General features: G+C 35.4%; 1 protein-coding gene across 2 annotated transcripts in view; it reads right to left on the bottom strand.

Moving 5' to 3' along the window:
- Nucleotides 1–26,025, bottom strand: part of SEMA3A (semaphorin 3A) — a 209,683-nt gene that overhangs the window by 44,969 nt on the left and 138,689 nt on the right. For both annotated transcript variants that reach the window (XR_008296879.1, XM_015068616.3), the window contains exons 7-10: nt 6,870–7,012; nt 4,920–5,034; nt 4,758–4,827; nt 2,849–2,993 (exon numbers count right to left, since the gene is read on the bottom strand). Coding sequence is in view for 1 of the 2 variants with exons in the window: in XM_015068616.3 (XP_014924102.1) it covers nt 2,849–2,993; nt 4,758–4,827; nt 4,920–5,034; nt 6,870–7,012 (473 nt within the window). In the remaining variant the exon portion in view is untranslated. The remainder of the gene's footprint in view (nt 1–2,848; nt 2,994–4,757; nt 4,828–4,919; nt 5,035–6,869; nt 7,013–26,025) is intronic.

The raw sequence follows: 26,025 nt of genomic DNA, 5'->3' as shown, positions 1-26,025 counted from the left end.
TCTTGGATAAATGTTCCCCCCAGGGCATCATGCTAAAATGCAAAGGCTCTTGTTAAGCTAAGAGACAACATAAACATTCTTTTCTTCTCTAAGTTTATTTATTTTGAGAAAGAGAGAGGGGGAGCACATGCGTGCGTTGGGGAGCAGCAGAGAGAAAGGGAGAGAGAGAATCCCAAACAGGCTTCACACTGTCAGCACAGAGCCCAAGGCGGGACTCAAACCCATGAGTCGTGAGATCATGACCTGAGCTGAAATCAGGTGTTTGACGCTTAACCGACTGACCCACCCAGTCACCCCTCTAACATAACCCTGAAAAAGCAACACAAAAAGTACCAACAGTACTCTCTCACTAAAAAGTAATTATAAGGGTAAGGAAAGGTGTTATTCAAAGCGTTTGATAATCTGGGGGTGCCTGGGTGGCTCAGACGGTTAAGTGTCCAACTCTGGTTTCGGCTCCAATCATGCTTGCATGTTTCTTGAGTTCGAGCCCCACACTGGGCTCTGTGCTGACAGTGTGGAGCCTGCTTGGGTTCCTCTCTCTTGTCCTTTCTCTGTGCCTCCCATGTTCATGCTCAATCTCTCACAAAATAAATAAATAAACTTAAAAACGAAAAGTGTTTAATGATCTGCATGGCAATGAAACTGACCAATTCAAGTGGACAAGTTGAACAGATGATGGCTACAGAGTCAGAAATGAAGCACTGTGGTACACTGGCATAATATCGCCTCTGAATTATAAACACTCCATATAAGGCAATAAAACAAAAATGAGAAAATTCAGATTCCACTGTGTCTCTTTTCACTGCATTTAATTATGTGATAAAAGCATTCAAAGTAAAACATCTCCAGCCTCTTGCTTTTTGTCTTATGCCTAAGTAATTTTTGTCATTTAATGTAAGAGCTTGGGAGCTGAACTATAATTAATAGAAGTTCTTGATCTTATAAGAGGCTTAGGAGAAATCAATGGTCTTTGCCATTACCTTGATACAGATCATAAATAATTCATGAGAAATGAAATAAATAAACTTGCTATGAAACGGGAAGAGCATCTATCTTGGAATATATATGCATGTATATATATGTGTGTGTGTATATACAGACACACACAATTATACACCAATACAACAAAGGATTTAAAGGATTACTTTTTAAGTAAATTATAAAGCTACTTATTTAACGTAATATGTTTCACTTAGTATGTTTTTCTCCAGTAGTGTTGACAAAATGGCTATTCTCAGCTGCCACTTGATAGAATTAATGAACTCATTCAAATGAATTTTAGTCATGGAGTTAGGTGTTTTGCCCTTCTGCTGGCCACTCCCTGATTCCTAGATTAGGCAATGCTTTCTGCTTCTGTCTTTAACAGTTGGTGCATACTGCTGACTTTTTATGCCATATTTTAACAATTCTGAATAATGAGTGAGAACACCAGCTCTAGAACCAAACTGCCTCAACTGAGTCCTGCTTCCTCTCTTTGCCTCAGAGTCCTCATCTGTGAAATGGGAGCAATAGCTGTGCTACTGAATACAATATATATAAATATAAATTTCTTAGAACAGGGTCTGGCACACAATAATTTCCAATGGCTATCCTTAATTGCAAATATAATGGTACAAATTCAGATCAAAACCTTTGTATCTCCAAATGGCAGTACACCATCTAGCATGCTGAAGGAACTGCACCAAAGCTGTCAAAGTGAAACCTAGAGGCAGGTCCTACTTAGAATACACTGGCCTTAACGAGCCATAGGGTTAGAAAACTCATCACCAACAAAGTAGAAGCAGTCTGCCATTAAGAGATGGAGTAAATATCTTGGGCTTTTTCGTAAAACCCATTTTACTTTATATAATCAATATTTCGTCTTATTGGTTCATTCTTCTGGAAGCCTACACAGGTTTTGTATCCACAAGAAGCACCGGCGAGAATTAATATTTATAAAATGCAAAATTTTCAATTTTCCCATAAAGAGCTTCATAAACAGAGAAAAATAAGATTAAAATCCCCATATTGAATAAAATGTATAAAACATAACTTACTTGAATTTAACAGAATAAACCAAACTGAAGTAAAATTACAGCAATGGCTAAACTTCAAACACAAGTTTTTGCATCCCGGGAAATTATTTCCTTAAAGATTCTTAGGATTAGAGCAGTTGCACTTGGGTGCAGGTATTGTACAACCTCTGCCATCACTGCTAACTTCACTCACTTCCTACCATATTTTTTTTTCGCCCTACTTTAAATTGCAGATTCAAAGCTGGTTTTATTTTGAGTTCTCTCCAATTGTTTTTCAAGCCTGAATGTGCCCCAGGGTTGCTGGAGGGAAAAAGGAGCGGTCAGCGAGAGTAGACAGTGTCTGTTAAAATATCTAGGCCCTGTTCTATGAGATTTTCCTGCATATCTCCCTTACCTACTTGAGGGGTGTGTCCCATTCCCATGGGAAAATAGTACTGATTTAAAACTTTTCGTCCTCCTATTTAATGGGCAATCCTTGAAGCCTTCATTCTAGCTAGGGAGAACAAGTTCAGATGAATCCTAATTGTTTCAATTCTCTATGAAAGCCACTTTTGGAAAAGAAAACAAATAAGTCTACCCATTTAGTTTCTATTTCTCAAAAATTATGGTTATTAATAACTGGTAAGCACTGAGCTTAACCACTAATGTCTCTAAAGAACATGCTTTTAAATGCTGAATTCCACGATATCATAGAAAATCCCTGCTTTGTTTTGTTTATAGTCAAGGTACCTTTGTTTTACATTATCTATAGTTAACACCTGCTTGTAGCAGCTTTTTATAAACCTTCAGGAGAAATTTATTCATCTGGTATTTTAAAAACCTAGACCACTTACAGTTCCTGGTCGTGGGTAGGGGACTCTTCCTTGGTAAGGCACCCACTGATAGTTGGGACCATCCCTGTGAGCGTAAGGACCAAGGAACACCCTTCTCACATCACTCATGCTATACATGCACACAGCTGACCCCTTGAAGATGTTACTAAAAAAGAGAGACAAAAAAAAAAAAAAAGATTTTCATCTTCATAAAGTGGAAAGACAACTGTTCTTAAGTTGTTCCAGGTTATTAGTGTTATTAGATGTCAATTATCAAAACTTGAACATAAATTCAACCTCAAATAGTGCTTGTGATATTTTTTAGTCATGTGTATATATTTTGGCAATACACAAGAGAACATATTATGATTGCTCAAAATAGAAGCATAGCTGAAACCATCATTAATACTCATAGTATATATATTTATATCACATATACACAACATATGATATGAAGTACACACATTAATATACATAAACTTCAGTGGGAAAACATCTACGTGATCTTATAAAAAGCAATATTTAATTTTGATATCAATAGAAATAAAAACATAAACTTTGGTACTATGTTAAGCCTCCATCATGAATACTGAAACCAGAGAACTTTTAAGCAAGCAAAAATGTTTAAGAAGTCATTTTAGGAGCTGAAACTGGTGCAGAAAATGAATAGTTAATGTCAAATGATATGTCACATTATATTATTTTTAACTCCCAAATGACCAAAAGCATTAGAGCAAGTAACTGAGTGTGATTTGTGTGAAGGCATTTAAAGTAATCTCTTCCTAACTCAGAAAATTGTTTTAAGTTAGTAGCTGTTACATCCTACTCAAAGTGGAATATTATAGCAATTATCCCCATCATTTTGCTTGACAAAAATCAGGTACTTGAAATAAACTGGAAGTTTGCCATGAGCTGCCACAATTTTCCATTTTATTGTACTTATATAAATACGGCTTGAGAGATGTATTTATACAAAGATATAAAACAGTCATGCACACTTAAAATATGGAATGCTTATCTTTTAACCAATCTTTCACCATAGAAAATTACATATACAACATATCAAATGAAAAACATGTGTTTATAAGAGTCTATTACTGGAACCTGCTCCACATAGACAATGTCTGGTAGAATGCAAGCTTCGTGAGGGAAGAAAGAGGCCCAGTTGCTTTTCTGTAACATCAGTTGCATATTTCATGGTACCTAACACATAGTAAGTCTCAGTAAATATTTACAGAATTTAATAATGGTATTTTCATAATAGAAGAAGAAGTAGTCTCCATCCTAATCTTAGTGATTCGGAAACTCTGGAGGCGGGGCATGGTGGTTCACGTGGATGCTCAGATGGATGTCTGAGAACCACTGCCCTAAGTAATGAGGAAGTCAGAAGAAATGGATTAATGTCTGTTTAATTTTAACAACTCCAGGTAATATAAATTTTATACCGAATGAGATAGTCAAGAGATAATTGCTGCTTGATTGACAGCAAGTGTCTTGGGAAGATGGGGAATGGAGGGTGAGGAGAAGAGGAAGGAGGAGACAAAGAGGGGAGGGAGAGAATGAAGGAGGAAGAAGGAAAAGAGAAAGGAAAGAGTGTTGCCACTGTAGTTTATAGCACTACAAAGTCTGATCAAAGCTCAGATTTCAGCTTTTCAGAATATTCTACATTTCATTTAAATTTTAAGTCAGAGCTATACTGAGGCTATGATACATTTTTCATCATTCAATTTACAGTGATGACATTTCTGCTAAAATTTATTTTTTTTAACTATTTACGTCATAACATCAGCCACCCAAGAATCTACAACAGCTCAAAGGTTAAGCCAAGCCAATGTTCTTTCAAAAATGTATTTTCCAAATTATGGATTCCTGAAAAGCACCTAAAGGACATGAAGTTTCTTTGATAGTAAGATAGTAAAAAGTTGTTTACCTGGAAGTTGTAAACACTCCATAGACAATTGGATTTTTAGGATCTTTAGAATTCATAAGGAATACATCCTCTGTTTGAAAACAAAATTAGGAAAAGTTGCATTTTGGTGGTTATGACAAATTCTGAACAAATATTCTCTATCCAGTATCATGAGTTACTTACGCAATTCATCAAAATGAGTGTCAATGCCATTTGGACCTGGCACTGAGCAAATGAGTCGAGCTTTCAGGAATGTTGTCCACTTATTCACCAGACTTCTGTGACCCCCGAAGTCATTCTGAAAGGAGAGAACATTGATTTTAGGAAATGTGCATGTGAATGATAATTTCAAATATTTCTCTTGAAACAGAGAAACAATTTCCTCATTTTTCAAAATGCAAGTAATTATACCACAGATACAAGTAACTATGCTTTTTTTTTATTGTTGGTCAAATCTATTCACTCAAACTTTATTCACAGAATGACTTACAACATACAAAGAACACACTGGCACATAATAGGCACTTAACGAATATTTATTGAAGGAAGAATAAATGCACAGCTTATAACACATACTGAAAGTAGATCCTAGAGAAAAGCAAACCAGCATCAAAAATTTTATAAGCTTAAACAGTTGAAACAATTTCAATTTTACAAACAGTATATTGAAAAAAATATTTGCACCAGCCTTAATAAAGAAAATCATTCTAGAGAAAACATTTTGAAAACGTACCTCCTCACTGAAAATGAAACTAAATTTTAACTTAAGCAATAAGTTCTGTTATGATCGTATGTATTTGCTGGTAATTTAGGCTCTTTTAAAATAATATTTAGGTGTATGTGTTTGAAGGAACATCCGTGTTCCTTCAAACATAACAATGATTTATATTTTGTTGATATAATTCTACATGCTATAAAGATTTTTCTAACCCTGTAAGTAGTGCTTTTAAATATGATTTATATTTTTTGGAGAACAGATTCTCACATATTTCACATATTTTTGTATGTTTCCAGATTGTTAAAACCTTTAATTTTCCAGTAACTTAATATACTAGCGATAAATAATTACATCATGATTGAGGTAGAAAAGATGCTAACCAATCCCCCCAGGAGAGATTTTCAAAAATTTCATATCTTCTTTGAAAAAGACAATTCCATTGAAGATAATTACTGGATCTAGTTTTGTGATTTTTCTTGAGATGAAAGGTGCTTGAATACATAATAGCAGTTAGCTTGATTCATACTGCATATACACTGCACTATATACAGTGTAGTGGGAAAGAATGGTACTGTTATCATATCTTTACACTGATACTAATTAATCCACAAACATTTATTGGGTAATTTTTAATCTATGTATCTGACATTATAATGCAATATCATATCCAGTTTTGTGTTACACTGTAAATGAATTACCTCAAAGTTCAGATGCTCAAAACTGTATGTATGTGTTCATATATATGTACATAGGATGTTATAATCAATTTATAAAATCAAGCTTTAATGATTTTCTCTTTTATATCAATAATTTAGCTATCCCAACAACAAATATCCATTCACTCTTACATATTTTAGGAAACTGTTGTGTGAAAATACAAAAAAAATGTGTTCTCCCAGGTAACATGAAAAAATTGTATTTCTTGGGGCACCTGGGTGGCTCAGTCAGTTAAGCATCTGACTTCTGCTCCAGTCATGATCTCTTGGTTCACGAGTTCAAGCCCTGTGTCAGGCTATGTGCTGACAGCTCAAAGCCTGGAGCCTGTTTGGGATTTTGTGTCTTCTTCTATCTTTCTGCCCCTCCCCCACTTGAGCTCTGTCTCTCTCTCTCTCTCTCTCTCTCAAAGATAAATATTTTAAAAAAATGTATTTCTTTAAAATTTCAAAGGAAGATCATTTAATGTAAACGTGAAATAATGTGTCACAATTTCTACCCGCATGTTTACCTACGAAGAGCTACCAATAAACAAGTATGTTTTCAAATCATTCTTTACCATTTAAATATTTATAATGATCAGTCAAGATTTTTAGCCATAGTTTTCATTATACTTGCATATAGGCAAAGAAGAAAAAGAAAACCATGATTGGACAATAATATCCTCCTCAATTGTTTTTTTTTTTTTTTCTTTACCTCACCTTGCATATCTGACCTATTCTAGCATGAGTGGCTTTTCCGGTGTGTTCTCCATCAATCGCATTTTCACGGAAGAAAAAATATACTTTGTCATCTTCAGGGTTGTCACTTTCGGGGATGAGGTGGGCACTAATGAATCTTGGATCTGAGAGACAAATTACAGCACATATATTAATTCACAGTTAGACAGATAATATCATTCATTACAGTCCACTTTCACTTTCTCCTCACTTGCATTTGATATATTTCAAGAACTAATCTTTCCTTAGTTCACAGTTTTCAGAATATGTGAACTGTTCTTTATGTATTTTAAAGTAAGTTACAAATCACCTTATACCTCAAAACAATTCTTTATTTTTCTCTTTTTTTGGAAAGTTAGGAGTAGGTGCAGAAATCCTCAGTGTGACCACATAGTGCAAATGCATTATAGGATATTAAAATATTTTGCAAACTGGAAATGCTTTCAAATATTGCTTATTGCCATCATCACTATCATTCTTCCTTCCAAGCATAAGATAGTTTTAAGTCAAAGTACCAAATGGTCTGTTCTAGTTTCCAGCAAAGACTGGATGGGAGGGGAGAAATGAGATCCAGATTCAACAACAACAAAACAGCAAATCCTCTCATGTTCTTATCCATGTCAGTAAATAACAACATTATTTACTGGGTACTCAAGTCACCTCGGTATTCTGGAGCCACCCTGAGTCATCTCTTTCTCTCCAGCCCACATTCTATCAGCACATCCATCACCTTTTCTTACCACATCCTCCACGACCGGCCTCTCCCAGATCACCATGACCAGCGATGAATTGCTAACAGTCTCCCTGTTTCTACCTTACCACCACCAATTGTGTTCTGTTTCTCCACACTAGTCAGAGTGATCCTATGGCAGGTCACTTCCCTCTCTAACCCTTCATCCATCTTTCCAAATTATTCACAATAAAATATAAAATCTTTCCCGTGACCAGATACTATTTATGATCTGGTCCCTGCTACCTCACAAGCCTTTTCTTCTACCTACTCTCCTGACCTAACTTACTCCTAGCCCGCCATACCATCCCCATAGTAGCCCCTTCCTGGTTTTCAAACAAGTACTCTCATTCCTGCCTCAGATCTTCCTCTCTGTGTACTTTCTCACTCATATATTATAATGAATGACTGGATTCCTACTTTTACTCAGGTCTTTGTTCAAATATTGCATTATCAGAAAGATCTTTGTTGACTACCCTATTTAAAGCACTTGAAACCCTTTTAGTTCTTAATTTTCATGTGTTATTTTTCTTCCTAACATTATTAAACACCTGTGATCTCTCAGTCTTTCTTTCTCTGTTTCTAATATTCATTTGTTTATTGTCTGTTTCTCTCCCCACCCCAAAGGAATATGAGTTCCCAGGACCTGGCATGTTTTGTTTGGTGCTGTGATCCTAAAGGTTAAAACACAGTTGACATTCAATGAGTATTTGTGCAAGAAGGGAAAGAGAGAAGAAAGAAAAAACAAAAAGAGAGAGAGACTGCCTAGATTATGCAGAATGTATATTAGCAATGATTAGAACCTCATTTAAAAAAAATAATTTTTGTAAATACCTGGGTTGATGCGGTTGTGACTCATACAGACATATAAAAGTATGCAGTAGCTTCACTGATTTTAAGATGTAATATACTAAGAAGCTGAGTTTATCTTACTGAAAGCATTTAGGACATTGCAGGTATTTAAATTCTCACAATAAGCTACCTTTACTCCCATGACATATTGTGTTATCAAGTCAGCAATGAAATACGTACACATAGATCAGTACCAAACCTGAGATATCAGGGAAGAGGTCAGAACCCTGAAACTAGCTTTATCCATGTTATTTAGTCCTCATCTTTATACCTGTGCATAATCACCATTATCGTGTGTTCTATGCTTGTAACCTTCTTTTAACATTTGCTCTCAGACCATGCACACTCAGGGCTACACTCCACTATCCTTCTCAGGCAAATTATACAGACTCTGTCAGTAATGTTAAAAGTACAATTCATTACCTATTCATATTTCAAGTCCAGTGTGCCAGTGGAATAAGAGTAGGGAAATAACTTTTAAAAGTTGGACTCACTCAGTACCAGAGCTTTATAAGATACATAAAATAATACATTACTTTCCTATAATTGTTACAAAGCTGGTTTTTCTTCATCAATTTCTACCTGTTCATATACATAGATATGTTTGTATATTTCTGTTTGCGTCTCATGAGTATCAGTGAGCAGAATAAATAATGTGACATGGTAGGAATTGGTATGTTACAAATCAAACAATTACTATCCCAATGATGAATTCCTGGAATTGCAGATTCCTGGAAATGCAGTGTTGTAAGCATGTTTGTGTGTACACACACAGTTATAATATATATAGTTTGTGTGTGCACACAAACCTACATGTCGAAGAATTCAGTCCAGTCACTTGCAATTTTTGTGACTTTTTGGTAAGTCTCGGATCTCAGATGACTAATTTTCACACTGGGTTTATTTCAAATTGGATTCTATTCACCTTTTCCATCATAAATAGTTCATATAAAAACAAATATTTTCAACTTGAATAATGAAACAACTTAGCAAAATGTTAGTAAATGCATTATATTATATTATATATATATATATATTATATTATTATCATTAAGACAGTGAAGGGAAGCCTCAATCACATACTAAATTTGGAGATCTCATTATAACCCAGCTACAGAATTAGAATAAAAAAAAAACACACATTCTTTTGCTTTAAAACTAGAGCAATGGAGGAGAAGTTGGTCTAATATTACCTTCCCAATTAGAGTAATTGTTCACAGAAACACTTGCATAACTTAAAGAATTTCAGGTAATTAAATCTAGCTACTGTATTTGCTCACAAATACATGTAAGATATGACGTAGAAAACAAAATGAGTAATATTATGTCTCTTGTTCTCAGAAAGCTATAATTAGGCAAAAGTCATGTTAGAAGCACAAAAATGACAATAAAGCAAACAGTATTTTACATGGACAGATATTCTCTTAGCTTGGTGTTTGGGCATGACAGAAGGCTCTATCAAGCACGTGTTTCCCTCTCTAAAATATGTCAAGAAAATTATCATTTTATCAATGTGGACTCTAGTGGGAAATCATTCAAACAAGTTATCATGCACATTGTTGAAAGAGCCTTCAATCCTAGTCTCTCTTTCAATATCTGGTATTACAGCATGGAGGACTTTGTAGGTGAGTAACAGTCTGACACAGCTTCAGAAACAGACAAAAAATAAACTACACATGGAAAAAAAAGTACACATTTATTAAACTAAAAAGGAATATCAAAGAAAAACAATGTCAGTCAAATGTAACTTGTCTTTAAGACATTTAGGATACAATCAACTTGGAAAAACATTCTTTCCTATCTCAAAATAAAATAGGTCTCTAGTTAAACTCTTTCAAAAAATTGAAAGGAGTTCTACTTCTTCTACTATTTTAAATTTAGCAAATCTTGTCTGCGGTCAAAACCTTTTCTCACTATGCATTTTCTACTCTTCAATCCTTCAAATGTTGCTTTCCCCTTCCTTACTACATTTGGTCCTTACTCCTCCTCTTCTTTTCTCAATCTATTCCTCTCTTCCCTGGTGAATTCTCCTCTTCCTCCAAACCAAACATTCTAATCAATCATTCTAATTGTCTGCCCTGCTACCCTAGAACCTCTTGGCCTCCCGAACCTCCATTGCACCTGCCTTATATAATCCCAGAACTTTTTTTCCTATGCCCCTATATCTAAGCAAGGATGATGAAAACTATATAATTTAGTAAATGGATGTGCTACTTGTTAACTCAGGCTATGTATCCTAAAAAAGAATCACTGTTGTTACAGATTTATTAACAGAAACTCTTTAAAATCATTCTGATTGTCTTCAAATCAACAAATGTAGCATCTCCTTTTATTCTTCAAAGATGGAATTATTTGCTATACTGATACAACCAAAACCATTTAAAGAGAAGGTCCTCCTTTTTCTCCTCTCAATTTTTCTTTTCTTTCTTTCTGTGGAAAAATGATCTCTCTTTATTTGTAAGTCTAAAGCCTCTATTTGCTCTCAATCCAATAATCTACAAAATATTTCTCCAGTAAAAATCTCTATTCTTCATGCAATCACTCACCATCTATCTATATTTCATTCATCATATTTTTCCTAGACATGTACTCTGTGCTCTAGATGGTGGAAAACAAGGGGATGTTATGATGAAATGTATTCTGTCTGTGAGGGAATACCAACAATTAAACAGAACAATTATTACACCACACAAAAAAAGGACAAGAGTCAGAGTCTGGAAAAAAATGCAGTTGGAAATAGAAGAGAAAATTCAGTTTTCCTCAAAGAAATTAGGGAAAGCTTTTCTCAGAAGATATGACCTATAACTCAAGGCCTAAAGAATAACCAGGAATGTCCCAGGTGGAAGTAACACGTGCAAGGTAAGAGAAATGACAATACTATGCACTCAGAGAGTAGTCAATGAAGAGACGGGTGGTCAAAGATGATGACAAGAAAGTTAAGCAGAGGCCAGAATAAGAAGGAAGTGTTGTCCAGGAGCATACTGTCCTAATGGCGATGAGGGAAACCAATGAAGTATTTTAAACCTCGTAATGACATTATCAGATTACTATGTTAAGATCACTATGATTGCTACAGGAAAAAAAAAAATTATAATGAGGCAAGAATGAAGGCAGAAAGACCACTCTAGAGGCTAGTGAGAAGGGTTGGTGATTTGGACCAGTATGATAGAGAAGGTGGCATATGCAAGGATTATGTGAAAACAGAACTGCTGGATTATGTTCACTGATGAGATGTTGAAGGTAGGGAGTAGTAAGAAAAATCATGGAAATACTAAGGAAATGTCTGATTTAAATATTGGTTGGATAGGAATCATTTACTGAAATAGGAACACTTGAGGAAAGATAGATATATATGGAAGTCGGGGGAGGAAGATAAGCTCAGTTTCGTGCAGCTTTATAGTGAGATGCTTGGGAATTTGTCCCACAGGTCAGGGAATACAGAAGCTCAGGAAAGAAATGGGGACTAGAGCTGAAGTTATTTGAGATTGACAGCAGGGTATAGAGTACGAAGAGAAAAGAAGACAGAATCTAATACAAGGAGAAAAGTGATGAAAAACAGGAAGAAATCCAGCAACTGGGGAGTTGCAAAAATGAAGAAAAGAAGTCAATTCTTCTTTGGGTTCTCAATCTTTCCCTTATAATGACTCCGTGTCAAATATTTATTTTTTAAATATTTTTATTCTACCAAAGAAAACAAAAAGAATTCCACTTACACTCTATACTCTAGAATCCACTGTTTCTTGCACCCATTTAGCCATAGGACTTTTTGAAAGAGTGGGAGGGGACTCAGACTCAGACTCAGACTCCCTGCCCTATTTACCAGTCGCTTTCCAACTCCATTACTAGGTAGCTTTTGGTGTTTCACCTTTGAGAGTGTAATCAACAGAAACCATCAAATCTACACACAGATTTTGATGCTCACGCTTTTTCGGTTGTCTGCTTGTCTGCTGCCATTGGCACAATAAAATCTTCATGCCCTTCATATAATTTTCATTGTTTCTCTGGCATGTGCCTTCTGTGACTCTGAACCTGAATTGTTAAGTATAGAGCCTTCGCTATTTCCTTTACCACTTTCTTTTCCTACATTTGTAAATATAGATGCTTCCTAAATTATTTTCTTTTTGAGCACCTTTTATTCCCCCCACTCCTATAAATGAAGGCATCTCCTAAAATTTCTTCTACTATTTCAATATTCTAAATTTTGTTATATTTTTAGAATTTCTTTATTTTGGAATTGATTCACTTTTAGACCCTCAGGTATCTCCAAACCACATCACCTTTATTTTCCTCCTAGATCCAACCTTGCATTTCAAACTTTTGGCTCAAATTTTCTACCTAAGTATCTCATTGCAGTTTTAATTCATCATGACTAGCAAGGAACTCATCTACTTTTCTTTTAAAACTGCTTCTGCTCCCATCTTTCCGCTTTGGCTAATGCCAATATCCACACCTACGTATCAAATGGTATTTTACCTTAAACTGCTTCCATTTCCTGCAGGACTGCCATCATTTCACTTCTTTCCCTGTTTTCTAGTCTTAATGTTGCTTGTACAATTCATGTTTTGCTTGTTTTTTTTTTCTTTTTTAGAGTTATATTTTCAAGTCATCTAATTAGTCTTCTGTATATATATTATCTATTTCTTCCAAGCTATCCATACAGTGCTACGGAAAGAAGCACTAATGCATTTATACCATATAATTTCCAGACCAGATTTCAGGTGTCATAAGATATGGTAAAGTAGCATAAACTAAGATTGGCATGCAGAAAGGACAGGAAGGCTGATGTTACTCTGAGCCAGTAACAACTCTAAAAGTAGATACTGCATTCGTCAACACATATAGTTGAGATGAGCTATAGTTTTGACTCAAAGCTCTCTAGCACTAGATGAAAATGGGAAGTCTTGTCAGTTACACTATTTACAGTGTCCCTAATACCAAAAATAAATTAAGAGCAGTAAGTGTCGTCCACAAACTTTGACTTACATTTCCGGCAGAACTGACCACTGTTCCTCTTCTTTAATCCCTTAGTAAATCAAGAAAACACCCCATCTACTATCTTCAAACACATTTAGTTCACATAACACGAAAGAAAGTTTGCTTTTATCGCTTTTGTGACATTTAATCCTTTCCTATTATCTTCATTTTCCTATTTGTTATGACAGGCATTTGTCCTGTATCTCTCCCTCTCCTGCCTTCAGCTTCTACATATAACAAAGTATTTCCCTAAGCATATTTTGAATCTGTCTCACTGCAACTACGCAAATGTAGACCCTTATCTCTTCTCTCTTGGCAGCCACATTCAATCTGTTTTCCCTGCCTCTGGCCTCACCTTTTCCAAACCATCTTGTACTGCCTATCGCCTTTTTAACACACAAACCATTCCCCGGCACCTAGTGCATATTTCTCAATTAGAATCCAGAAAACTCTACTTTTAATCACTTGTTTTCTTTCCCCTCTCTTCTGGTAAGCTGATTTCCCTATTTTTTCCCAATTATTTCTTCTGGGCTAAGCACAATTTCTGAAACAGAACATGGTTCCTAAATGAGTGAATAGATTAATAAATGAATGAATTTCCTAAACTAAAATACATAAGTTTGTGGGTTTTTTTTTTTAGAAGAAAGAGTCACACTTTCCTGCTTTTTGGCAGTTCATTAGAGTTATTGGGATGAACAGAACTCATCATAGCCCTAACAGTGTTTACGTTCCCAGTTAAAGAAATGCTTAGACATGCTCCTTTAAATTGCAACTATTTCTAAGAGTTATTACAAAATAATAGGTTCTCAAAATGTTCTCCTGAAATTTCATGAATGTTATTTTAATATGGAAAACTTTTCTGCTTTTGATCACATCCTTTTGTGCTAGATAATTAATACAGTAAAATTAATGATCTGTTTATAATTTTTCAAAATTAGATTCTATCAATAGGATTAAAATAACAGAAAACATGTCTCTCTACTTTATGAAGCTAAAAACAATGCATATGTTGGAGGTCAGAGATTACCACTGTCCTGAAAAACTACAAGCAATTCAATAACTTGCCTTGTCATCAGAAACTCCCTGTGGAAAACCTTTACCCAAATTCATTCATATTGACCTATTTTATTAGGTCTCCTTGAGAACCAAAGAAAGTTCATGGTTTTCACAAAGGAAGGCTTTCTACTTCCAGTTACTACCATCAAATGAGAAGCAGAAATGAAAAACTGAAACCCACTAGTTACTTTTGCTCCTCAAACTTGTGTTCTGTAACCCATTAAAGTAGAGAATGTCTATTTCCAGTCTCCAGATATAAGTTCCTGATTTCAATGTGGCCAAATCCATTGAACTAATAGACACACATATACAGATCTTTTACTAATGTCAACAGTTACAATGTCCCTCGATACCTTTCCACATTGCAATGTTCTCTACTTTGTAAAGTTCACAAAATCCCAACTGACCATGATCTAACAAAATCTTTGAGCTTGTACTATTGAAAATATTTCATACAATATGAAGCAGGAAATGGACGTGGATGTGTATTAAAAGCTGAACATCAAAAGAAAGTGGCAAGATCCATTTAAGCAGGATCAAAGTGCATTAGTCTTGCCAGCACAGAACTGCAATGTAAACACTATGAAAGGTAAATACACTTGGAAAGGATTCTCTCATCTGGATGGTTTAAATAGTATGCCTCTGGGAAAGAAACTTTGTCTTTACAGGTACTGTGGTACTTTTGCAATGCCCTGTGCACATGGTAGAAGCTGAACAAATAATCATATTTAATAATCTTGGGCCAATGCTATCATGTGAAGCATGGCATCTTTAGTCATGATAACAGCAATAAACACTGAGTAAATACACCTCTTTTCTTCCCCCCTTTATCTTCTTTACCACCCCCTTGACATTCTTCCACACCTCATCCCACAGATGGCATTTCTTGCAAAATTCACGTTTGGGCACCACCTGCCACTTGTAACAGTATCACTCTGTCGAAATATTTTTAGCAGCTGCAAATTAAACTGTCCTTCAGGTGCAATCTCACACTTAATGAAAATGACACCTTGGCACAGGACACCCAGCTGCCTTTATGATTCATTTGGCAGCCTGAGCTTATTTAAATAATGAACACATTTTGCCGCTCTCAGCATTAGGATCCATCTAAATCTCTAGTACAGAAACATTTTGACCAGCCTTTGGCTGGACCTATCCTCTCCACCAATAAGCTCTCAAGGAATGAGAACATACAACTAAAATTGTAGAAATACATGTTTTTTGAAAAGGAATTAAATTAACAGGATGATAAATTAAGATTCTGGGTTTTCTATAAATCTAAAAGTTATAACACATATTGGCTTTTTAGGACATAAATTTTACGTAGTTCATTTGGACAGAGGACGGAATGAACGACTACAAGCTTTCACACCATGATACAGTCAGTCCTCTTGTAAAGCATGATAGAAAGTTCCAGAGCAGAACAGGAGCATAAACCCACTGGAGGCAAACAACCCATATTACTGCTCTCTCTCTCTCTGAATCTACTGTGACACCACCTATGAGAGGAAAAGGAAGTCTTAAAAATTTATATATCTCACAAAATGTACATACACAGTCTTATTTTCTTCATGCTTGGAAGGTAGTTCCACTGACATTCTGACTATTAATGAAGGAAAATCCTGGCTAATTACCAACATAAGAAGAAACAAAATCTCCCTTTACTGCACATATAAAAATTATTCTGTGATAGGGGTGAAAAAAGAAAACTGGGTAGATGCCTGACTTCTCCCACTCACTAGATTTGTAATTTCAAAATATTAATTAATGTCAACTAGCCTCAGTTTCCTTATCTGTTAAAAAGCACCAATCTCTGAGGTGCTACCGACCTACCTACCTACATTAGCATATCATAGGCCTTGAAAATTGGTAGCTGTTATTGTTTTATAACACCATTTATAAAACTTTGTGAAATATCCTACAAAAATACATGTTTAAAAGGTAATGGTGGGGCGCCTGCGTGGCTCAGTCAGCCAAGCGTCCAACTTCAGCTCAGGTCACGTTCAAGCCCCGCGTCGGGCTCTGTGCTGACGGCTCAGAGCCTGGAGTCTGCTTCGGATTCTGTGTCTCCTTCTCTCTGTCCCTCCCCTGCTTGTGCTCTCTCTCAAAAGTAAATAAACATTAAAAAAATAAAAAATAAAAAGCTAATGGTAGCATAAACTTAAGAGTGCTAATGAAAGCAAGTTCAATCAGAAGTCAGCTGATAAACAACCTATAAACCTGTTAAAGACCCCTGAGAAGAACAAAGGCAAACTGGAAATTATGTAAACTTTAAAACCGTATTTTTACAATTTAAAAAATATTTCCAATGTCATAGCCTCAGGCTTCAAAATACTTACAAGCTAACTAGCAGGGCAATTGGTGATAGGGGAAAATCATCACCAGATGATAGCCAACACACCCGGGTGGCAGTCACAGTGACTGGTTTTTTCCCATCTCAGCTTTGCTGCAACATAAAGGGGAAAAACAGCCCCAAAGAATCAAAAGACTGTGAATGGGAACTTCCAGCACATTGGGAATGCAGGGAATGCGGCCTCAGGTCATCTCACATTCTTCGCTAACAACCTAAACAGAATGGATGTATCATTTTTGGCCGTGGAAGAGAAAAACCTCTAGCTGCCAAGGAATAGGCCTGGAAAAACTCTGATGCTTAGCTGGCTGGGAAACTATGAACAACCCTGGGGAGAGTCTACCCCGAAGAAAGGTTCAAGAGGAGTCACGTGAAAATGGAGAGAAGAGCTGATGAGGAGGGAAGATGAGCGCGGGTGAGGGAAAATATGAATACTAATCACTGTGTCTTTTCTTGTGCTTTTTATATATTATTCTGAGCCACACCCATCCCAGAAAGAAACCCTGACATTAAGACCCAGCAACTGCCCAAAGTGCATACTAGTAACTGGGAAAGCCAGGGCAGGAACAAGAACTGAGTTCTTCCTAGTGCATCACGTGGCCACAAATATTTACACCTATGTATTTTGTAGTGTGTGTCTAGGTTGAATATGCCTATACACTACTTATTTTGTTTACTATTTTAATAAAGAGATCAGCATTTAACTAATCAAAACACACACACACACACACACACACACACAAAACTCGTGGAAAAGCATCCTGTTCTTTACCACTGTAAAAGAAGGCTAGTTAAAACTAAATGGTCATAACCAAACAAACTACACAATTTTTTTTTTAACTGAAACCAAATTAATGAAAAGGAAGTAGAAAGAATTTGGAATACTGGACTTAGAAGAAACCCACAAGGGAACACAATCATCACTGTGGAGTGTGGTGCCTCTACTCTGTGTATCAATAACCAAGTTAATTACTTTACAGTTTCCCTTATTCAGTCCTGCAAAGAGAAAATATTTTTCCTTTCATCTTTTCAGCTTCATCTCCTGTGTTTACTATGGTGGCATTTCTTTGCTTTTTTTTTTTTTTTTTTTTTTTTTTTTTTAATTTTAGGGAGGAGGGAGGGAGGGAGAATGGGTAGAGGGGCAGAGGGAGAAAGAATCTTAAGCAGACTCCACGCTAGTACAGAGACTGGCACGGGGCTTAATCCCACACTGATGGGATCATGACCTGAGCTGAAATCAAGAATCAGTCATTCAACCGACTGAGCCACCACGGTGCCCCATAAATTGGCATTTCTGATCAGTTCTATCCCCAATCCATTTTTGAGTGTTTATTTTCCCTTACTTCTTTTGTCCTAATTCAAGCTCTCTCATCTCTCCCCTAAAGTATTGCTCTGTCTTCTTAAAAGATCCTCCTGCTTCAAATCATTCTTCGCAATCAACAGTTCAGCTGCTCAATTTTATTGATGGTTTTCCATTAGCTAAACAATTAAATTCAGAATCCTTTAAAAGGCATTCAAGGTCTTTGCTACCTATCCCCCATATATAATTCTAGGCTCCCCACCCCCATCCCAATGCATTTCCCCTTGTACCTTTCTCTCTCACTACTCTGGATTTCCAGAACGTACATTCTTTTTTTTTTTTTTTTTTTACTTTTGAGAGAGAAAGAGAGAGAGAGAGCACAAGCAGGGGAGGGGCAGAAAGGGGGGGGCACCTGGGTGGCTCAGTCGATGCGTGTCTGACTTCAGCTCAGGCCATGATCCCATGGTTTGTGAGTTTGAGCCCCACATTGGGCTCTGTGCTGACAACTCAGAGCCTGGAGTCTACTTCGGAATCTCTGCCTCCTTTTCTCTCTTTGCCCCTCCCCCACTTGTGCTCTTTCTCTCTCTCTCTCAAAAATAAATCAATAAACTTAAAAAAAAAAAAAGGAAAAGACAGAGGGACAAGAGAGAATCCCAAGCTGTCAGCACAGAGCCTGACATGGGGCTCAAACCCATGAACCTGGACATCACAACCTGAGCAGAAATCAAGAGTCAGACACTTAACCTACTGAGCCACCCAGGCACCCCAATCCAGAACTTTCATTATTAAATGACTTCACCTATGTGAGTTCTCTATGACGAATTATGCTAATTTTTCAAGACTTTTTTCAAATACCTTCTAAAAATACTTTAATGTTTCAGGGGGATATTTGTCTTCTGGGTTTCCGTAATTTTTTGTTTAAATTTCAGTTAGAGTAGTTACACCATCCCACCTGCTCTGGGTCACTCCTCAGAGTGATACACCATGTTTCTCCAATAAGTTCTTTTTAGACAGGATTTTGTCATTCATCTTCAAATCCCCTCATAGGGTAGTCTATTACACTTTAAGATACTTGCTAACTTGAATTCAACTGAACACTATTCTATTTCTGTAACTGTTTTACAGTTTGTAAACTGCCTTCAAGTGGAAGATGGCTGTGAAACTGCAGAGCAGTCAAAGGGGTGTCACAGTATTCAACTTAGCTCTCCTACTTACTAACTATATGACTGTAAGCAAATTCTTTGGCATATCTGTGTCTCAAGTTCTCACCATAAGGAAAGAATACAGAGATGTTACAAAGACCAATGACCTCACAGAGTTAAGACACACATAGGTAGAACAAAATGCTATTGTGGAGTATAAACTATCCTTATTGTTATCTCAAGGTTGGTTGCCTTTGCTTCACTGGTTAGCCACGTGCTGTTCCCCAGGAAGCATATCACTGAAGTCAACAAAGAACAAGTAGCTTTTTTAATATTTTTTAATGTTTGTTTATTTTTGACAGAGAGAGAGAGAGAGAGAGACAGACAGACAGAGCACCAGCAGGGGAGGGGCAGAGAGAGAGGGAGACACAGAATCCGTAGCAGGCTCCAAGCTCAGAGCTGTCAGCACAGAGCCCGACGCGGGGCTCAATCCCACGAGCTGTGAGATCATGACCTGAACTGAAGTCAGACGCTCAACCGACTGAGCCACCCAGGTGTCCCAGAACAAGTAGCTTAAAAAAAAAAAAAAAAAAAAAAGTGGAAGCTGCAGGGCAGAAACAAAGAGTAAATCAAGAGATCCCTTTTTTCACATTATAGCCATAATGAAAGAGAAGATCAAAATGAGTCAAAAACTAAAAAGAGCAGCAGTAACATTCTTGTCTAAATTGACGTAAAGACATATGGTTTAAAAGATTCAAAAGGAAGCTTTACTCTCAATGCTGGGATTTGAAGAGCTACACTTGAAACTACACGAAGTTTGGTGTGCTATGGTATTTACAGGTGTCAGTGTACTCTGTGTCACAAATCAGTTTATACCATGAAGTATACTCACCATCTCTGCAATAGTTAAATGATGACTGGTTTTAATTACATTAAGTATAAGTAAGGATAAATGGCTGTGTATAATCATTATGGGAACATTAAACATGATTTTGGCTGTCAAATGAAATAATATAAAATGGTAAAAAAAAAAGAAATATTCAAAAATATACCACTCAATGGTTATTGTCGCTTACCCTTTCCCATAATTTTTTTGCTTATCTTAATCGATTTGACTCCCCAAATCACAGATATTCTTTTGTGCCTGAGCAACATTTTTTTAGCTGACTTTTGATCAACCTTATATAGCATTGCATACTTAGCTCTTCAAAATAACTATCTCCAACATTTCCACATTTGCTCCTCCTAGAAACTAACCTTCCTCAATGCTACCTTATTTGTTAGAGTCACTCAACACAGAAGCTTGGGATCAGTCTTGACTTCTCCTACATCGACATTTATCAGTCATCAAATTTTATTTCCATCTCTCTTTCAAATTTCTTTAATATCTATCTGTATCCTTCATGTCTTCATTGACATCTTTAATTTATTTGCACCCTTTAAATAGTTTTTTTTTTGAGTTTCTTGTTATTAGTCTTTCTTTCCTATAATTGTTTCTTTCACATAATGCCAAGAATGCCTTCACCAATATTCTACTTGTTTACACCAATCCATTGTTTAACATCCTCATTTATATAGTTTTTGGTGGGAGTGTAAAATGATCTGTAAAATGGCTACGTACCATTTAGCCATTTCATCGCATTCCTAGTTATTTAACTGAGAGAAATGAAAGCATATGTGCACAACAAAATTTGAACAAGAATGTTTACAGCAGCTTCATTAAGTCCAAGTGTCTACCACTAGGAAAACAAATAACACAATGTTGTACATCCATACAATTAAATACTACTCAGAAACAAAAAAGAACAAATTACTGATACATGTAGCAATGTGAATGGATTTGAAAAACATTACAATAAAAGAGTGCATATTGTATACTTTCATTTATAGGAGTTTCTATTCTACTTTTTTCTGGGCTGTGCTGTGGAAAATTCACAACAGTAGTACCTCTTGGGGCAAAGGTATGGGACTCACTGGAAAAGTACATCACAAAACCTTCTGGAGTGTTCCATACTTTGATAGGCCTTTGAATTACAGACATTTATCATTTCTCAAATTGTCATTGAATAGTATACTTAAGATTGTAAATTTGTGTGTATATTTATACATTGTGTGTAAATTTATCATGTATATCTTATAATTATTTATCAATCTGGTGAATTTCTCAAATTATAGGAACATAATGCTGAGTACAAAGTAGGTTTAAAAAGTGATTAATATGAATCTAAATTTCCTTATGGATAAATATCAATTCATAATGGATATATCACAAGTCCATATGACTATTTTCTTATTATTTAACCAAAATATGGTCTATGTTTCCACCCTCCTATTTTGTAAGTATGTGGTCTTTTTATTGATTGGTTATAAAATAAGTAATTGTTTAATATTTCAATGTGGGATTAATATAATCATGCACCTTACTCACTATATATTATAGTTACTTTGTCCTATTATTTACAAATACACTATATACAATGATTTAGCGGTTTGTGTTTTATCATGGTAAATATGGATTCGAAATATTTTGATGACTCTAAGATATAATCTAGTTATTTACCACAACCATAATGTTTTTAGGTATTTCTATAATTTTTGACTACTTAGTCCCTTTTAACTGCAGGAAGATACAATATTTAGAGATGCTTTCTTCTATCAGATCCTAAGTAAATACATTCATACTATGAATATACTCATCTATCATCATAAAATGTCCTTTGAACATTTACATTTATTATGTTTTTGAATTATGTTAACTATAAACTATCATATGATTAGATCACTTGTTATTTGAGAAGATCAGATGGAATTTCATGAAGGAAATAATCTTCAGAAATTTTTTTTATTACTTCATAATGGCTATACACACACATATACACACACACAAACACACACATGATACATGTTCTTGCATATACACTGTACATGTTCCTGCAGGTAAATAGTCGGATATTAATTTTCACTACATTTAAAGACAGCAGACTTAATACAGATTTTTTCCTAATACATTTCTATAAAACTGAAAAGGTTTGGAAAAAAGACAATTATCCTTAAATATTTTTTCATTACAGGAGATATCAGCATGAAGTGAAATGAAACGGAACATGCATTATATAAACTCTGCTGTCTAAAAAAAATATATATGTTATCAAAGAAGTCCATGTTCATAAAGTAATTACAATATTTTGCATACACTACAAATGAAAAATAAGCTTTGAACTCTGTTGAGGAAAACCAAGGCAGCAAACTTTCATTTTTCTACATCCAAAGAAAATAGAACTTTCTATTTAGAGAAGTCATTGCTCCACGATAACACGTAATTTATATGATCTTACTTAATAATGACTTCACACTAAAACTCTCTCTTAAAGAGAAAATTGGGAGCTGTTCAGGAAACGGTATTCCTGACTCACCTCATTCTAAATTAGAACACGTTTCTCTTCTCTTTGCCAGAAAGTTCATCAAATTTTTCAGACAGTGTGCTTACTCTGCTTTATTAAATGAGATGAGACAAGTGCATTTATGTGTGTATGATTTATTTTTTTAAAGTTTCAGTGCTTAAGCAAGAAACTAAAAAATATCACCACACCAAAGTGATATAGTACAGGCATTATTTAAATCTCTCTGAGAAAGAGAGAATAAATACATAACAGCATCTCCTTTCAACTCCTTCTCCAATCCAGTCATATCTCACTCACTGGTAACATTAAAATAAGATAAACCATATACATTTAAGATGCATTTTATAGAAATAAATAACATCTTTTGAAAAACAATTCTAGACAGGATGAGAACACAGTCTCAGCCTATGAGAAAATATTTGCGGAAGATATATCTCATAAAGTTCTGCTACCCAGAATACATAAAACACTCTTAATACTAAGCAAACCAACAACTCAATTTAAACTCCACATCATGTCACTAGGAAAGTATAAATTAAAACAACAAGATACCAGTATATCCCTATTAGAATGTCCAAAATCCAGAATGCTGACAACACCAAATTCTGGCAAGGATATGAAGCGACAGAACTCTCATTCCTCAGTGGTAGGAATTCCAAATGGTACAGCCACCTTGGAAGATACTTTGGTATTTTTTACTTCATTTTTTTTTTATATAAAACCAAACATACTATTACCATATGGTCTAGAAATCTTGCTCTTTCATATTTACTCAAAGGAGCTGAAAAGTTACATCTACACTGAAGCCTCCATACAGATGTTTATAGCAGCTTTATTCAAAATTGCCAAAACTCTGTAGCCACCAAGATATACTTCAGTAAATGAGTGGATAAATAAACTGTGTTGCCTTCAGACAATGTACTATTATTCAAAGTTGTAGAGAACTAAGCTGTGAAACTATTTCAAGACATTTGAAGACAACTAGTTCACGTATCAGTAAGCCAAAGAAGCAAACCTGAAAATGCTATATTGTATATGATTCCAACTACTTGACATTTTGGAAAGGACAAACGTAGGAGGACAGTAAGATTAGTGGCTGCCAGGAGGTAAGGAGTAGGGAGAACACACAGGTTGAGGACAGAGGATTTTCAAGTCAGTGAAACTGCTCTGTAGGACACTACAAGGATGCATGCGTGTCATTATATATTTCTCCAAATCCAGATAGTGTACAACACCAAGAGTGAACCCTAATGTAAACTGTGGGCTTTGGGTGATAATGATGTGTCAGTGTAGGCTTACCAAGTGTAATAAATGTACCACTCTGGTGGGGGGATGTAGGCAACAAGGGAGGCTATGCATGTATGGGAGTAGGGTTTTATGGAAATCTCTGTACCTCCCACTCAATTTTGCTGGGAACCTAACTAAAACTGCTCCAAAAAATAAAATCTATTATAAAAAATTATTATGATAACATATTATCTAAATTCATAGTGTTTCTGTGCACTAAGAACTTTAACTGGGGTCCAACTCTTTCTTATTTATTATGCTCTTTATTAATTTAAAGCAATTTTTTTAATGTTGATTTATTTTTGAAAGAGAGAGACAGAGCATGAGCAGGGGAGGGGCAGAGAGAGAGGGAGACACAGAATCCGAAACAGGCTCCAGGCTCCGAGATGTCAGCACAGAGCCTGACACAGGGCCCGAACTCATGAATCACAAGATCATGACCTGAGCCAAAGTCCAATGCCCAACCGACTGAGCCACCCAGGCACCCCTCTTATTTATTATGTTAAGAACATTTTCTTTTACTCCTACCTTTTACTCCTACCAATGTATTTTAATTAATCAGAAAACATCATTTGATTTACCTTATTTTTCAACATTAAACAAGATAAGGCATATATTTTATTATTAAAATACTAAGGTGGGGGCACCTGGGTGGGTCACTTGGCTAAGTGTCCAACTCCTGATTTCGGCTCAGGTCATGATCTCACAGTCACGGGATTGAGTCCCGGGTCAGGATCCACACTGACAGCATGAAGTCTGCTTGAGATTCTCTCTCCCTGACCCTTCCGGCTTGTTCTCTCTTTTCAAAATAAATAAATAAACTTCAAAAAAAATTAAGGTAATGAATTAAAAGAGGTTCCTATTAATAAATCATCCTGGTAATACCAGAATACTAGAATAAATGGAAGAATTGATTTCTTCCATTTATTTGGCATATTTGGATACTCATAAATGTATTTATTCCTAGTTCTCCTTTTTGTCCAATATTGCTATTAGCAATACTATAGGCACCATATGACTTAAATGCCTTGAATATCTTTGTCTACGTTCCGAGAGATCTTAAAGGTTTCATACTTTTCCACCCACATATTTTATACATGATTCAAAAGACATATTGAAATTTAGGTCCGAAACAAATACACAAAACCACTAAGCAATATAAAAAAAACCCACAAATATATAATACCAATTTAATTTTTTCTAGTAAATTATCTAAAATATGAGTATACTCAAATTCTGCCTTTTTCCCCTGAAAAGTACCTCAAAAGCTACAGATGATAAAACTGGAATTTGTGAATTCTAGTAATATTTTATTCAGAAAAAAGCCAATTTTCATATAATCATAAAATTTGTCAAAAAGTTTCTCAGTGTGTGATCTCACAAAAACATTTTTTTACTCTTTGAAATAAAAAATCCATTTTATCAGTGAAATGTCAAAATGTCTTTTGATAACTGCCCTTTTCCTGGGACATGGTAATAATTCAAGCTCTCATTCAAGGATTGCATTGACAAGGGACTTTTCCTGGGAGATGCCTCTGATTAGGCCCATGGGGTCTAGGGGAAAAAAAAATTCTATAAGAATGTGGCCTGATTCTTAAAATAAAATAATGATTTAGGGACCAGGGAAGATTTAGGTCAATTTTTATTTGACACAGACCTTGGCAACTTTTTAATAACACGAATATTATTATAGATAGAAAGTAATTATCCTGATTCCAACACTAGCAGACCTTCACATTTCTATCATCCTCTGGTCAGAAAGTGTTCTCAAAAATGCCAGAAATTCAGGGTCTCTTCAAAGAAGAAAAACATGTTCAAGTGTGATATAATTAGCAGTTTCTATGGCTTTTGTTCTTAAGAGACAATAATAGTTTTGATTCTTGAAAATGTCTAATCATATGGGAAAGGAAATTCAAGGCAGAAAAGAAGATAATTTATAGCATAATTTCAAAGTAATTAGAATTGGGAGAAAACAATTCTTACTTCACACCCTGTTTAATCTGCAAGATCTTATCCCTTAAGAAACAACAATTCAAATTTTACATT

Source organism: Acinonyx jubatus, chromosome A2 (assembly GCF_027475565.1).
Source record: "Acinonyx jubatus isolate Ajub_Pintada_27869175 chromosome A2, VMU_Ajub_asm_v1.0, whole genome shotgun sequence".
NCBI lineage: Eukaryota > Metazoa > Chordata > Mammalia > Carnivora > Felidae > Acinonyx > Acinonyx jubatus.
This window is presented reverse-complemented; position numbering and strand designations above follow the sequence as displayed.